Source organism: Microplitis mediator, chromosome 9 (genome assembly GCF_029852145.1).
Source record: "Microplitis mediator isolate UGA2020A chromosome 9, iyMicMedi2.1, whole genome shotgun sequence".
NCBI lineage: Eukaryota > Metazoa > Arthropoda > Insecta > Hymenoptera > Braconidae > Microplitis > Microplitis mediator.
Window position 1 is genome coordinate 19,331,152 of NC_079977.1, and position 17,023 is coordinate 19,348,174.

The window sequence follows — 17,023 nt, forward strand, 5'->3', positions numbered from 1 at the left end:
CCGAGTCGAAATTTGGAGCCGTTTTTCACAAGACAAACTCGACTTTTTTTACAGAGGTATGAAATATATTAAGTTTCCACCTTGGTTTAGACTTAACTGGCTTACTTAGTCACGATTTAAGACGAAAAAGTTTAAATCAAGTCGAAATTGACTTAGTTTAGACTTATCCGACTTAAATCTTAAGACGAAAAAGCCTAAATCAAGTCGAAAATGACTTGATTTAGACTTATTCGACTTAAATTATAAGACGAAAAAGTCAAAATTAAGGTGAAATAATTTTTTTACATAAAGGCGGAAGTAAAGCGAATAAATAACTTTTTTTCGACTTGGTTCAGCAAGTCAAAAGTAAGGTGAATGACTATCGTGCTAGAAGTAAAGACGAATAAGTTCAAACTAAGATCAAAAAACACGAATAAGTTGAAATAAGTCGAAACTAAGATGAAAAAAGTTCAAAAAGTTGAAAAAAATTAAATTTAAGTCGAAAAAGTCGAGATCTTATCGAAAAATCGTCGGCAAATCGATCATTTCAAAAGAAAATAAGGCGAAGCGAGCCTGAATCAAGTTTTATTTTTGACCCGGGAAATTTATGGTAACAATTACAATATATTATGGGAATGGTTCCCATAATGCATGGTAACCGGTTTTCTTGAAATGTTGATTATAGGAACGGCACCCATATATTGTAGTTATCATTACTATAAGATTATAGTAATCGTTACTATAATATTATGGTAATAGTTACCATATATTATGGTAATGGTTACCATAATACTTGGTAACCATTACCATAATATTATAGTAATCGTTACCATAATATTATGGTAACCATTACCATGATGTATGGTAACCATTACCATAATGTATGGTAACCATTGCCATGATGTATAGTAACTATTACCATAATGTATGGTAACCATTACCATGATGTATGGTAACCATTACCATAATGTATGGTAACCATTACTATATATTATGGTAATGGTTACTATAATATTATGGTAATCATTACCATAATTCTTTCACATGCGATATGGGAGTTGTTACCATAGTTATAGGAATTATTCCCATACTTATGTGAACTTTTACCAGAAAGTATGGGTCTATATCCCATAATTCCAAGTAATCATTACCATAACGGTATGGGATGATGTTTCATAAACGTACTAGGAACGGATACCATAAATTTCTCTCCGTGTAGGAAAAAAAATATTGACAACGGGCCGGTCTTGGCACAATACTGGGCTACCCAGGCTCGGCCTCCAAAGGTTGGTCCGAGATCCGACCAACGTACAAGTGACAAGCCTTGGTTTGCCAATCTTGGGCCAAGGTTTAACTGACATTTAATTGACGAACCTTGGCTTCCCCCCCTACCCTATAATAATAAATTAGTATTTATTATTTTTTGCACACAATAAATTTAAACACATTTATATTGTATGAATAATTATAAATAACAATAAAATAATTATTAAATTTATTTAAATATCGCGAATATTTAAATCATTTAAATCATTAAAAAACAAGTTTATGATTTTTAAAACGTATAAATATATAATTATCATATATTTTATTTTATTTCGTGATAGTTAAAAAAATGAATTTGCTGTACTTCAATTTAAAATGTATTTCGTATATTTTAAACGTAACACTGACTGTCGTTACTATATTCATATCAAAATTTGTCCAATAAAAATTTATTTTATTTTAAATATATATAACTATTTATAATTCAAATTTTTTGAATCATTTTTATTCCGCGATAAGTTGCATTAAAAAACTCTAGACTTGATCTGCGGAAGGTTTAAATCGAGAGTCAATCGGTCAAAATAATTAATTAATTATTATAATCATAAAACTAATAACTCGTTTATTAAATACCAAGTGACTAAAATTTATTCTCATTCTTGTGTTGATATATAATATATATATCAGGAAGATAAATAAAATACTAAGAAGTAACTTATATCAAAATATTTAATAACAATCTAAGTAACAGCAAATATATATACAATTACTTGAATTACTCATTTACATACCAACAATGAAAAAAAAAATATTATTAATTACATATGTAATGTAACAAGTAATAACACGTGCTATAGATATCGAAAGAATGTTATCTTTATCAGTTTCTACATTTATTTAATATCGTGTTTAATGTTAATGTATTGAATTAAGATTAAGTAAATATCTCGAATTAAATGTTCTGTCTAGTGTTGGAAGAAAATCTCAGTTATTTTATCGTCAGGTGTTGGTTAAAACTCACAATCAACGATATTTAATATTCAAGTATTAATTTTTATTTTTTTTCTGCAGCCGCTTCCATGGGAATTTTTTTCGTCATAAAACCTGCGCTCATTATTTCATCATATAGTATAATATCGCGTGCGAAATGCCAAAAGGGCACATAAATTTTTTTTTTTTTTTGCCAATCACTTTGCAAGCTTAAACATTTTGTGATCCAAAGCCAAAAGGGCTTAAAAATTTATTTTTTTCTAATCGCCGGTCAAACATATGCTAAGCTGGAAAATGAAAAAAAATGTCGAAGCCTAAAAAGCGTAATGTTCATTTAATCGGATTTTTTTACAAAATAAATGTTTAACTTTAATGCATCAGAAAATGAATTATAATTTTCATTAAAATTGAAGAAACTATGAAATACTATTCGCTACTAAGGCGCGAAATTTTAAAAGGTTTGAATATATATTTTATCGCATGGTAATCATTTTTCACATCATTCAAACGTTTTGAGTTTTTTGAATGTTGTAAGCATTTGAAGAAGTTCATTTTTCTTGAAGATCGAAACGTTTTTCGTGGAAGGAAAATAAAAAAACAAAATAACACAAATTTTTTTCATTTTCGTTGCGTGAAAAACGTTTCGATTTTAACCCAGAGAGGAAAGTACCACGGGCCCAGGCTTGGCCCAGACTTGGCCCAACTTTGTAGAACCTTGGGCCAGGCTTGTAAACCAGCCTTGGCCCAGTCTTGGTAGAAGCCTGGAATGATAATCTCGGGCCAAGCCTTGTTGCCAGACCTGGCCCATGCTTGGTTACCAGACCTGGCCCATGCTTGGTTGCCAGACCTGGCCCAGGCTTCCAGGAAACGAATAAATTTAATTAAAAAAAATTTATTATTATTAACCTCGTAGAATTCATGATCATAACGTTTTAATTATCTAACGGAGGTAAATCATTGTAACGGCCAAGGCTAGGTTACCCAATCCTGGCCCAAGCCTGGCTTGCCATTGGATAGCCAAGGCTAGGTTACCCAGTCTTGGCCCAAGTCTGGCTTGCCATTGGACGGCCAAGGCTAGGTTACCCAGTCCTGGCCCAAGCTTGGGCCAATATAGGTGTGCCAAAGCTAGGTTCCCCAGTGCTGGGCCAAGTAGGGGCCCGTTGTTCAACTCTGGCAGCTCCTGTATGGGAAGGTACATAAGAATTCCACATGGTCAAATAAAACTGAAAAAAACCCACTTTGCCCCTTTCTACAGTTCAATTTTTTACCTTTCATATTCATTTTGATATTGCTTCAATGATATAGCATTATTATACGCCCTTTTGGCATAAAACCCCATCTAACTGTTGTAGTACGCCCTTTTGGCATTTCGCACGCGACATATCCCCGGATTAAAAACTTAAATTTAAAATTTATTAATCGGATTCATCGGAAATTTCCATCAATTTGTGATCAAAATGTCTACAAGTGTATACACATATATTTAAATATAAATGTATGTGATGACCTTAAAAATTGTTAAAATTTTCTTAGGGCCCCTCCCTCATAAGTTCCCGCACATACTTTATGAAATTCAGACATCCATTAAATAGTCATTAGTATACTGAAGTATTTAAATTGCGATTTAATACTGTAATTTTTAGACAGTTAGTCACGCATCCTGTTACATATATTTATATTGCGTAACATATTTTTTATTGTGGAATTCCAATCACGCCAAAAATTTTTTCAGTCAATAAATGTTTTGAATAAATGGTTAATATGAGGGAGGAAGAGAAGGGGGCAAAATGGGCACTTAACGAAACAATATTTTTGGAGATTCAAATACGTTAAAGATTTTTTTCTTTAATGATTTTAAAATTAAATGGAAAAAATTTTCAGCTGCGATAAAAAAAAAATTTTTATTTCTTGCGGGCAAATGGCTCGTCTAAAATCGGTGAAAAAAACAAATTTCTGGACATTAAATAAATTTGATTATTAAAACATTTTTTTGTAGTTTTTATTGTAAAGCAAAAATCATTAACATTTTTGAAAAAGTTCAACTTCCAACTTTAAATTGTTAATTTTTGAATTGTTAAATAATATTTATTATCATCTTGAAGTAAAAAATCTAAGTTAGTTTTAATTCCAAAAAAGATATTAAAAAAAAATAAAATTATCCATTGTTCGAAGTAATAGATCAAAAAAATTTATAAAACTAATTAAATCCCTAAATTATAAAAATTGTAAATATTTTTAAGTTTATTAATAAACTAAATCTGAATCAATTTCACACTGGGAGTTTTTTTTTTTAATTGATAAGAGAAAAAAGTCAATTTGATTTCATACATTTTTTTTACGAAACCAAAATTTTTCGAAAACGGTCAACAAATATTCAAAATAATACTCAATTATGTTTACAAAAGTGATTTTGAAATTCTGAAAAACGTTTTAAGACCAAATTTATTTTATAAAATTTTGGGAGTAGGAGAGACCGGGGCAAGACGGCCCACCTAAGCCGGTTATTATTATTTGTGGCTTTTAACCATCAAGTCGATTTACTCTTGTCCAACTTGAACTCAATTCACCAAAATTTTGGTGAAGCTCCTGAAAAAAAATTTTTTTTTTTTGGAGCAAGACGGCCCCCTCCGAAAAAAAATGAAAAAAAAAATTTGTTTTTTTAAGTGTAAAAAAATTTCCCGCGTAACAAATGTTTATATTTTTCCGATACGTACATTTGTGAATATTGTGAGGATTAATTTATAATACACTTAAATTAAATTTAATACCTCAATAAGTATTTTTGTTACATTTTAATAGTTAATGTTGTTAATTCTATAAATATATTATTCATAATGTTATATATAATAATTATAATTGTTTTGTTGAGTTCTATAACCAATTATATGAACAAATTAAAAGTTATTTAATAAAAAATAACAATTGATTAATAATTATTTTTCTATTGAATAAAAAATTGATTATTGGTTTTTTTAACTTTTTCAAATGCTCTATTTTAATCCAAATCCATATAATTAACCAAAAAATGATATTTCTATTAAATTAATCATGACTAGGTTATAATACTATGAAATAAATTTTCTTTTAGAATTTTTGAGTGGTTCATTTTGCCCCAAGTTTCACGTATCAGGCTAAAAATGAGTAAATGATTTAAATTTGTGATAATCAAAAGAAAACAAGAAAAAAAAATTTTTGGTTAATTTTTGAGGTGGGCCTTCTTGCCCCAGGTGGGCCGTCTTGCCCCGGTCTCCCCTACCTTCTCTCCATTTGCCCCTCGCACTTCTATAATTATGATAAAACAAAAGTAAGGCTTCCGGGTAAATGGATTAAATTTTTCATGAATCAAAATTACACGCAAAGTGGAAAGATAGAATATTTTAGGCCGTCAATAATTTATTAGGCAAAATTTTTAAATTAGAAATTTCTATCAAAATAATTTATTAGTCGAAATTTTTATAATTTTGCAATTATTGTTCTCAATCTTTTTTTTGTAGACTTTTAAATTATTTTATTTAATTTCCATTATTCAGCTCGAATTTCAAACATTGAATCTCAATTCACATCTGATACATAATTAAAATTTTTTAGATTTTAATCAAATTTTAATCTTCTTCTACTATCCAAATAATTTTTAAGTTCTAATTATTTTCATGCCTCCGAAGATCCCTAAATATTTTCTAAATTTATAGAAATGCAGGGAAAGGGGGGGGGGGGGGGCTAATCGAAGTACTTAAGAAAATACCAATTTTTCGGAGGCTAAATCTTTTTGTTTTTAATAAGATTCAAAATAAATTAAAATAAGTTTCAGTTGCCTTTAAAACAAAAAAATTTTCACTTTTGCGAGCAAAATGGGACACCCCCCAAAAAAGGTAAAAAAAATTCTGCATATTAAATAAATTTGATTACATTAAATATTTTGGTAGTAATTTGCATAAAGAAAAATTACATTTTACACAATTATTGGATGCAAAGGAAGAAAAAAAATTTTTTTATTGGATTCTATCATAAAGCAAAAGCCATTAAAACTTTTCGAGTGACACTAGATTTTTGAAAAAGTTTAACATGAAAAATTCAAAATAATGCTCAATTATATTAACAAAAGTGATTTTGGAATGTTTAAAAAACATTAAAAAACTAAAATTTTTTTTTATAAAACTTTGGGGTACCTCGTTTGCCCTCCCCCTCCCTTCCCCGCAATTTTTTAATTTTTAGTTTTCAATTTGAAAAAATTCAATTTTCAAATTTAAAAAATTTGCCAGTTTTCCATCATTACAAATTCTCATTTTTTTCATAACTATTCAAATTTCCCGCCAATATTTAAATAAAATTTGTTTTTACTAACCCATTTTGCCCTTTTTTTTATATCATCCTTTGAAAATTTATTTCAATTAAATTGTCAATTAAAAAACAAAAAAATTAATTGATCTTTTGATTTTTATAATTTTTAATTTTTTATTAATAACAATTTATTATTTTTCAAAAATTAAAACTTCATTAATTTATTAAACCAAAAAAAAATAAATTTAAAAACATCTTATTTCGCTATTATTCATTTCAAGATCATTCTGCTCAGTTCCATAACGCAACTACTGGCGCCATCTACCACCGCAACCTACAACTACTTGATCTAACTTACCCATAGTCTGAAACTGATCTCTGTAACCCTAGTAAACAAAACATTGCTCAATAACCACGTGCGTGGAATAAAAAGTGAAATCAATTCAATAAATAAATAAATGACTAATTAATTAAAAAATAAAAAGTGAAAATAAATAAAATGGTGATAAGTGATAATGACAAACTGACAGAATTGAACACAACTTTAAATGAGTCAATGGTTTTTTTGAATGTTCAAGAATCGTCTAAACCTAAAAGCCGTAAGTCAATAACTATAAATACATCAATAACAAGCCCATCGAAACGTTTTGTACCCGAATTAGGAGCGATTCCTTCCGAACGTAAAAGTATATTAAAAAATCCTAACAATATAACGATGGATAAATTCGAAATGGATTTAAATGAATCCAATGGTCAAGTAAATTCATCGCGTGGTTTCAATTCACTTGAAGCGGGAAATTCAAAAGAACCTTATAGAACACTTGAAGAATTTGTAAGTGAGGAAAAATTAATTTTGAATCGTTCAGAAGCTTCTTTTACTTTGGGTGACATTAATGAGGATGACGAATTATTTTTAATTGATATTCCGCGTCATTTAAATCCTCATGATTTAGTTGGGGTTAATATTGACTTTGATAGTAACAAAAAAAAGTTCAAAATAAGCGATGAAAAATACTGTTGGATACCTTGTCAAGATGGCGAAAATATGACTTGTGTAATGGCGACTGGCAAAGAAAGAAAACCTTTTCGAGCTGTTAATGTTAAATCTTCGGGTAAAATTGTCATCAATAGACATAAAACTAGTGATAAATGTAAAAATGCAAGCAAGAAGACTTTTGATGATGATGAACAACAAGTTGACTTTCCGGAAGATTTGAAATTTAAGAATCCGCTTTTTCAAGATAAGGTTAAAAAAATACACAAGATGAAAAAGGTCGAGGTCAAGCAAGAAATCGAAGACACGGATGAAGATTAATATTTTTGTAATTAATTTTTTATTATGTTAATTGTAAACGTGTTTTATTTGGTTGTAATAAAGAAAATATGATTCGTGTAAAAAAGTTTTTTTTTATGGTAATTTGTTGAGGTTGGGGCGCAGTAAATTTTCCGTAGCGAATTGTTTGGGGAGTTTATTAAACAAGGGGTTATTGGCAATTTTATTTTTTGTTGGGGAAGATTTTTTTCGGGGTGACAAAAAATATCAGAGGGTAAAAAATAAGGATCTTTTTTTGAAGGTCAAAGTTGTAATAAATTGGTAGGTATTAAGTTTTAAAATTAATATTTCATAGATTTTAGGTTAGTTTTCACTCTAATAATTTATAATTAATCATAATTTATTTTTGAAGAAGCCCTCCCGTATGAAAATAACATATATGGTCAAAATATATGATAAATATCAGACAATATATGTGGCCAATTTAACTATATTTTCTGATATATTTTTTTTTATATTAAAAAATATAATATTCATTATATTCGAGTCCGTATATGTTTAGCATATATAAAATATATATGTCAATTATATACAAACAATATATTTTTAAGATATATATAAATATATATTCTTTGTCATATACGAAAAATATATTCTGATCATATACAAAATCATATATTTATATTGTGTATGGAAAAAAAAAGTTTCTTATTCGTATGACCAACTCCAATTGAATTAGATCTAAATTTTAATGTACTCTTCAAATTGCAGTTAAAATTTCCAAAATTAGTTAATTTGATGCGAATATATATGTACCTATTTACATATACATACACCGAATAAAATATATGCTTAAATATAACAAAGAAAATATATGGTGCCATATATAATATAAATTCTATGCTACCATATATTTCATTTCATATAAAAATTATATATTTTTTTAATATAAAAGGAAATATATTTATTAAGGTAAAGTACCCAGTACTTGAACACTTCTAAAAATGGGTCCAGTAGTTGAACAGACTTTTAGAATTGTTGTTATACAAAATCCGTACATATATATTATGAGTAATATGCGCATGTTATAATTATTCAATGATAGGGTAAATGTGGGTATTACTGCGGTTGTGGGTAATACTGCGGATATTTTTAATTTGATAATAAATAAATGATATATTAGTTCTTGAAGCTTAAATAAATTATTACTAATAACTTATACCTTTAAAGATAAGATGGATCAATTGTTTTATAAATAAAATTGTTAATTCAATTTATTTTTAACTAATTAAAATTGACACATGGTAAAGATATGAATTTATGCCTACTTTGTGAGTTTCTGTGGCAAAAGCAGTGACACGATTAGGCCTTTTATTATAAATATATAATTTTATTGTGCTTATTTATTTTATGTAGGAGTAAGATAATACTTATTTAATATCAAAAATTCAATAAAACATGATTTTTATTAATAATTTTTTTTTTAATTACTGCCGCAGTAATTAGTACTTAAAAATCGATAGTGTATGTATTACTGCGGTTTTTTCAAAAATTCCGCAGTAGTTGAAGCGCCTCTAGTTGTACAGGTTTGTCCCTATTACTGCGACTGAAAATATTTACATCCTAACCTACAAAAATATAACGTGTGTTAAAGTGTGATCAAGTGGTAGATGAAAAAATGGGTAAAATTAATAATAAAACGAATGTTAGTAAGAAAAAAAACATAAAATCGAAAGGAATGAAAAATGCGAGGAAAAATTTGAAAAACAGCAACAAAAAATTAAAGAAGCGGAGGAGAAACAAAAGTTAAAAGAAGAAGGGTTGCTGAAAAAATTAAAAGCTGCGGAAATAAAGAAGAAAATTGCTGAGCTTGAAGCTGCAGAACTTGAATTATAAAAACAAATTAATAATAATTAGTATAATAGACAAATGATTTTATCGTAGCTATAAAACTATGCTGGTCAATTTTAGTAGTGTAATTTAAAAGTGCTGTGTTTAGTTGTAATATTTATTTTTTGAAATAAAGATAGTTTTTACTTATTTTAATACACTTATAATTGTTTCTCTAATGTTTTTCTTCCAAATTTTTAACAAATTCTCAACTCTTGACCATCTTGAGCTATCCGCAGTAATAGACACGCAGTAATTGGGTCGTTCGCAGTAATTGGCACGCAGTAATAGGGGTACGCTGTTTTCAGACCCGCAGTAATACATGCTACTGAACTTTTTTTTAAATCACTGATTATTTAAATAAACAATTGATTTATTGCATAATTTGATGTTTTTTATGTTCAAAATTAGTTAAATTTCAGTATAAAAAAAAATATCACTGATTTCGTGCAATGATTACCATAAAACCCTTTTTAAAGTTAGACCTATCTAAAAAACCGCAGTAATACCCACATTTACCCTACAGTAATTGATAACTGTAAGTTTTTTCAATTATAACTCCAAAAAATTACATATTTTTTAACTTTAAAGTTGACATGTCGAGAATAGCCGATAGATGCTATTTTTTTCCATGAAAAAGATACTATACCGTAAGCCGAACAATCAGTAAAAAAAACGGTATATCATCAAAGCATGTCATCAAAATTAAAATAACTATAAAACAATGTGGAATTCGGAAAAACTTTATTCGAAATAACTTCTAGGGAATAAAATTGTTTACAAGAAAGGCCCAATAATATTTTGTAATAGGTCTGATAGTTTCGCCGGAAAAGTAAAAAAATCTCAAAATTTAATATGAATTCGACTTCAACCTCAAATAACTTTTGAACAAATAGTTTCCTCAAAAAATGATAAGAATCTTTTTTTGTAGAGCATTCAATTTCCTACAAAAATATGCCTGCCATTCATTCCTATGACGCATCGTTAGCTACTTATAAAAATTAGAAGACGTAAAAAAAATTTTTTCTATGTTATTCTTATGGGAAATAGAAAAGTGCAACGCGGACAATGTTAATGTTAATATTAAAAGCTCTAATTTTCACAGGCGTCATTTTTTATCTAGACGAAACTTTTGAACCTGTTTGGAAGAAAAAAAAATTTATTTGTTTTTTGAATCACCCTAATATTTATACAATATATTATAAGGTAAATGTAAATGTATATATAGCTTAAAATAAAAACATATAAGTAACATATATGAAATACATATATTTACTACTGTATATAATTTCATATTAAATCGGCCAAAATTTCTATATGATTTTTTATAATATACAATATAATATATCATATATTGTTTTGTTGCAAGCATATATGATTTTATATATTTTAACCATATATTGTTTTTTCATACAGGCTGATTAAAAGAAACGATGATTCGAAACGATTTGCAATGTTAAGTGCCCATAAGAAAGGCGATTTAAAAGTTTTCAAAAGCATTAAAAAAAATTGAAAATTTTTTTTTATCTAATCGTTTCTTTTAATAGGGGAGGAAAAAAGTTTAAATAATTAAGACATGTAAGTATTAACAATATAATTATTATTAGGTAAATTTTTTTAGACTGTTATAAAGTAAAGGTATTATTTTTGGCCAGCTTTAGACGCGTGAAAAATTAGAATAAAATAATTTATAAAATACAAAATGACATATTTAATTTTTTAAATGTTTTTTTTTCTTTAAAAATACATTTACTACACAATTACAATGAAAGTTTTTTATGATACGTTTTCATTCATTGAAATTAAGTATTAAATATCCACAAACGAAGCAGTAGCCACAAATAGTATTACTAATCTATCTATATTTTTGAAAATTTTCTGCATGATAATTATAGTCGTAATTTTGAGAACGGACAATAACCCTAGTAACATGTGTTTGAGCAAGATTCTGGTGAAGTATCTTGAGCAAGACCCCTAGCTGCTAGTGGCCTTCTCTACGTACACTAAAAAATCACCGGGGTAAGTCCAAGCGGTGTAGGTGTTAAAATCGGCGGTGTTATATTTCAACATCGAAAGCAGTGTAAAAATAACGCTGCCGCCGGTGTAAATATTCTAGACCGGTGTTAAAAAAAATTCTCCGGTATTAAATAACGCCACCGCTGGTGTAGATATTTTTTACAGGTGTTAAAATATTTTACTTTGTGAATATTTTTACTTATTCAATCACTGCAGTTATATAGCGGTTTTATTAATTAATTAAATTATTGGTGATCGAGATGGTAGAAGTAAAATTGTATAGTTTTCAAATAAATCACGTATAACATAAATAAATACATAACAAAGTTGAAATTCCCTCCTGATAATATTCAATAAAATTTTTTATTTATTTACATTTAATAGAATTTTTTTTCTAATTACTATTCGTCGACTTTTTACGAATAATATCACATATAATTGGTATTTAATAATAATATAATAATATATGGGGCATTCCATGCCAAATCACCAAGGTTTTGACCCGACCCCCTTCGATTTCGCTGAAACTTTTTTATCATTTTTTATCCTACCGAAGACATTTTTCTGAATTTTTTCAGATTTTTTTACCCAACCCAAAAAAAGTTACGAATTTTTGAAAAAAACCACTCTTTTTTTTTAAATTGCTATAACTTTCTCAAAAATTAATCTTTCGGCACTTTTTTTTTTTCAAAATTTGTGTTTTTAAATGTAGTTTTCAGAAAAAAATACAAAAAAATTTTTCGGAAGTCACGATATATGAAATATTTAAGTTTTTTCAATAAAACCGTTATTTTTTCGAAGTCCGAGACCTTCGATTCTCAATTTTTTTGTCTCAAAAAAAACTTCAACCAAGACAGTATTTAACCCCGCTATTCCCAGAAAAATATAGATAGCCTTATAGACAATTTTAGATAAAATTGAACGGAAGATAGTATAGTACCGGATATCTCAACTGGTAGAGCACTCGGCGCAATACCGACATGGTCTAGGTTCGATTCTCAGTTCGGGCTATCGATATTATTCTCAGTTTATCCATAAATTGTCTTATTGAGAAGGTTAATTGTAAGTTTAGGTTTCACTATATTTAAAAATTGCGAATTTTCTTCCGAAAAAATCAATCCTTGCCCCTAATACACTTTACGGTTGTTTTTGTCCAATTTTATTCAACTTCTGAGCTTTTAAAAACATTCCAAAAAAACTTCAGCGCAAAGTCATAAAAAATAAGCCAAATTTAGAAATTTCTGTATTTTCAATCGAAAGAAAAAAATATACAGGAAAGTCGGCACAAAATGGGAATAGCGAGGTTAAATACTGTCTTGGTTGAAGTTTTTTTTGAGACAAAAAAATTGAGAATCGAAGGTGTCGGACTTCGAAAAAATAACGGTTTTATTGAAAAAACTGAAATATTTCATATATCGTGACTTCCGAAAAATTTTTTGTATTTTTTTCTGAAAACTACATTTAAAAACACAAATTTTGAAAAAAAAAAGTGCCGAAAGATTAATTTTCGAAAAAGTTATAACAATTTAAAAAAAAAAAGAGTGGTTTTTTTCAAAAATTCGTAACTTTTTTTGGGTTGGGTAAAAAAATCTGAAAAAATTCAGAAAAATGTCTTTGATAGGATAAAAAATGATAAAAAAGTTTCAGCGAAATCGAAGGGGGTCAGGTCAAAACCTCAGTGATTTGCCATGGAATGCCCCATATATTACTGTATCTAATAGTTCAATAAATTTGATACTTTGTTTTCTTATTTTATACTTGTTAATCTATATAAATTAAAATTAATTGCTGTTCGTTAGTCTCGCTAAAACTCGAGAACGGCTGAACTAATTTGGCTACTTTTGGTCTTGAATCATTTGTGGAAGTCCAGGAAAGGTTTGAAAGGTAAATAATTATGAAAATAATTATGAAAATGCTTGGAAATAAAAAAAAACAACAATTTTGTTTTTCCTTTGATGTGTCCCCGGTCGTTCAGAAATTAAATTGAAAGAATAGTTTATTCTGTGTTCGGGCTATCTATATTTTTCTTAATTAATCTATAAATTGTCTTATTGAGGTTTGCATGTTTAGGTTCCACTATATTTAAAAATTGGTGTATTACCGTACGATTGACGGTGTGGCTCAATAAGTTATAGATCAAATTAAACGGAACATAGTATAATGCCGGATAGCTCAACTGGTAGAGCACTTGGCGCGATACCGACATGGTCTGGGTTCGATTCCCAGTTCGGGCTATCTATATTTTTCTCAATTTATCTATAAATTGTCTTATTGAGAAGGTTTGCATGTTTAGGGTTCACTATATTTACAAATATTAAAAAATATCAAAAAACCAATTTTTGAGTATAGCGTCATTAACTAAAATTCGCCTCTTATTTTATTAATAATTTAGTAACAAACCCATGATTAAACTTAAAAAAAATCTTAATGTTTTCAGAAATGTTTAATTATTTGATGCTGAATAATTTATAGCAATGGTATTATTGTAGCAAAAACTGTAGCACTTTGAAAAATTATTCCCATTTACGCCCGTGTATAAGGATTAATTTTGAAAATTTATTTCTCGAAAACGTTTAGTGAATCAATTCAAAATTTTAACAGTGATCATTTTTTTTATAACTCTTTCGGTGAAAAAAATTTTAGAAGTTTGGTATTATTTCGAAAATCGGTCTCGAACCTCCTTAATTATTCAGCAATATATTTGTCAATTTTTTTCTACAGTAGCAATTTATCGCAATATACTGTAACGATTTGATAAAAAATTTATCATCTTTCCTTCTTGCTACCCCTTACTATCTCTAAAACTTATGACTCACCGTAAAATCACCACCAAAATACCTAAATACTTAAACATCAACAATACGAACAATCTCAGTGATATCAAAACGAATTACATCAAAAACTTTTATCGCCATTACAATCAGCTGATAACTTTCTCACATCTGATGTAATCTTATGGGCGAGATACAGACCCAAAACACTAGACATCCATTGAGTTTTCAAGTACAAATGAAGATTGAAAGTATGAAATAGTTAATAAATCATAAAAATGTCTATTAAATAAAACAAGTGCCGATATTGAGTTTGAAAAAGTTATTTTCCTGTACCCTAGACAATATCTTATCAAACATAAACTATTATAAATAAATGACACCCTCACATACACCCTTATATATAATATAAGTAAACGTCCCCTCACCTCAAAATAGTAGCAGGGATTGGACAATTTGTGATGCAGTTTAGGTCGACGTGACTCATCAGGTCATGAACCTGTCCCTTGTATCAAAGCAAAGAAGGACGAAATGTCGAGGAGTAAAAATATTTTCTCCCGGTGGTTAAATATTCTGTGATACCCTTGCATAGTCATACATCAAGAGAGATTGCCAGTACTTATGAAGATCCCCTAATGCGTTGGTTTAATGTATATCCGTATGGGAGTTAGGTAGAGGGAGTAGCATTATTTGCTAGGGTACGAAATTACAGGCACTTGGACATGGATTTTTGGGGGCATAAATGGTTAGAAGGGTAGAGTGGTTACTTGGACTTGTAGTTTGAGCGAGGGTTGAGATTCAAGGGTGCTAGGTGATTGGCAAAGTCATAAAAGACAAAGGGATTCATAACTCAAATGGTTTTGACGGGCGGATTTGTTGATTTGTTTTCTTTAATTTCATCGGTTCTGGTTCTTTTTATGGGAATTGGGTATCAGGCCTTTTTTGTAGAAAATTAAATTTGCCGTCCGGTGTTGTATTTCCCAGGTAGAAAGTAATCAATGGAATTAGCTTGTGTTAAGCTAATTTTATCAGTTTTAGCCTAAAACTAGCTAACAAACTATGGTTAACACAAGGTTAGTTGGTAACGCTTTAGATCGCTAACATAAAGCTTGTAGTTTTAGCTTGCATTAACAGTGACAATTCAGCTTACTATAAGATTAAAAATAGATCTTACTCTTAGCTAGATTAGATTTGGTAATTAAGTTTGAAAACATGTTTACAGAGAAAAATTTTTTATTATTTCTTTTTCTGTACACAACCATCAGATATTGGGCATTAAATTCATAGTGTTATATATATTTTAGAAATATGAAACAGTAAATGTTCTTTTATGGTTGTCATTCATCGTTTTAACAGTAATTTATAACGTAATCAGTTTTATGCTTGTAATGTAACGACGTTCTAAAAAATTCAAATTTTTTTGTTATGAGCATTAAAAACTTGTGATTCAATAAATTAAAAAATTAAAACTTACTAACTTAGTAAATATTTTTCTTCATATATGTTGCAAATCAAATTGAACTCATTTATCACTTATAAACAATAACACAAACTCCTAATTAACCTCAAACTTCAGTTTTCAATGTACGCTTGAAGTAATGTTAGCAGATAAGATAGTTTTAAGTTTAGAATCCAAGCTTAGAACGAATCTTGTCATACGCGTGGAAAAAAAGCTAATAGAAAGGTATATTTGAAAGTTAGTTACACTCTAAAGACTTGTCATAGAATTCATTCTAATAACAACGTAGAATAAAGCTTACAAAAAAAGATTTAGATGTTAAGTTAAAATAAAGCTATTTTGAAGTTTCAAACTTGTCCGACTAAGACAATTTTCTACCTGGGTTGTTGGTGAGAAAATATTTAGTTACTTAAATAAGGGTTTTCAAAATTTGATGATAATCTTAATAGGTAAAATCTTTGGAAAAGTATTTTGTGCTTGCTTTTCTCTGTTGAACTTTTTTTTATTGTACTCCAGATTCAACGTAAAATTAAATGATTCGATTATAAGAGTCCTCTTGAGGTAAGTGTAGGGGAGAGGTGCTGCAGTTGTAACAAGGGGCAATTGTAACACTCAATGAAAAACTATTAAAATAACTAAAAATTATTATTATTTCTTTAACTTATTCAAAATAGTAAATTATTGATTAAATCAAAGTTTCAGTTATTAATTTTGTTCTGATATCAAAATATTGAGAATTGTTGAAGTTACGCGTGAAAACTTTTTTTTGTACGCTTCACAATTTTTTTAATAACAAATTTGCTTTCTAATGTTATGATGTGAAACAGTGAAACTTATAATACTTTAACAGACATATCAAGAGTATTTAGTAATCGAATTTTATATCAATTTACTGATTTTTGTTATTGGAATTAGATTTTTATTAACAATTCAGAGTAAGTGGCAATTGTAACACTTGAATGAGTAGCAATTGTAACACTCAGAGTCTTGTATGGGATCTGCGCAAACTGGATGCGCCACAAATCTACTCTGGGATAGTGTAATTTTTTAATTGTTTCAATATTTATAAATATTTAATAATTTATGTTAAAGATCCCAATA

The 17,023-nt window shown here is 28.4% G+C and overlaps 1 protein-coding gene across 1 annotated transcript; it reads left to right on the forward strand.

Annotated features, from left to right (window-relative positions):
• Positions 1–6,872: 6,872 nt before the first annotated feature.
• Positions 6,873–7,927, forward strand: LOC130674297 (uncharacterized). Its single transcript, XM_057479592.1, has one exon. The coding sequence runs from the start codon at positions 7,013–7,015 to the stop codon at positions 7,826–7,828; it is 816 nt and encodes a 271-aa protein (XP_057335575.1). The 5' UTR covers positions 6,873–7,012; the 3' UTR covers positions 7,829–7,927.
• Positions 7,928–17,023: the final 9,096 nt, after the last annotated feature.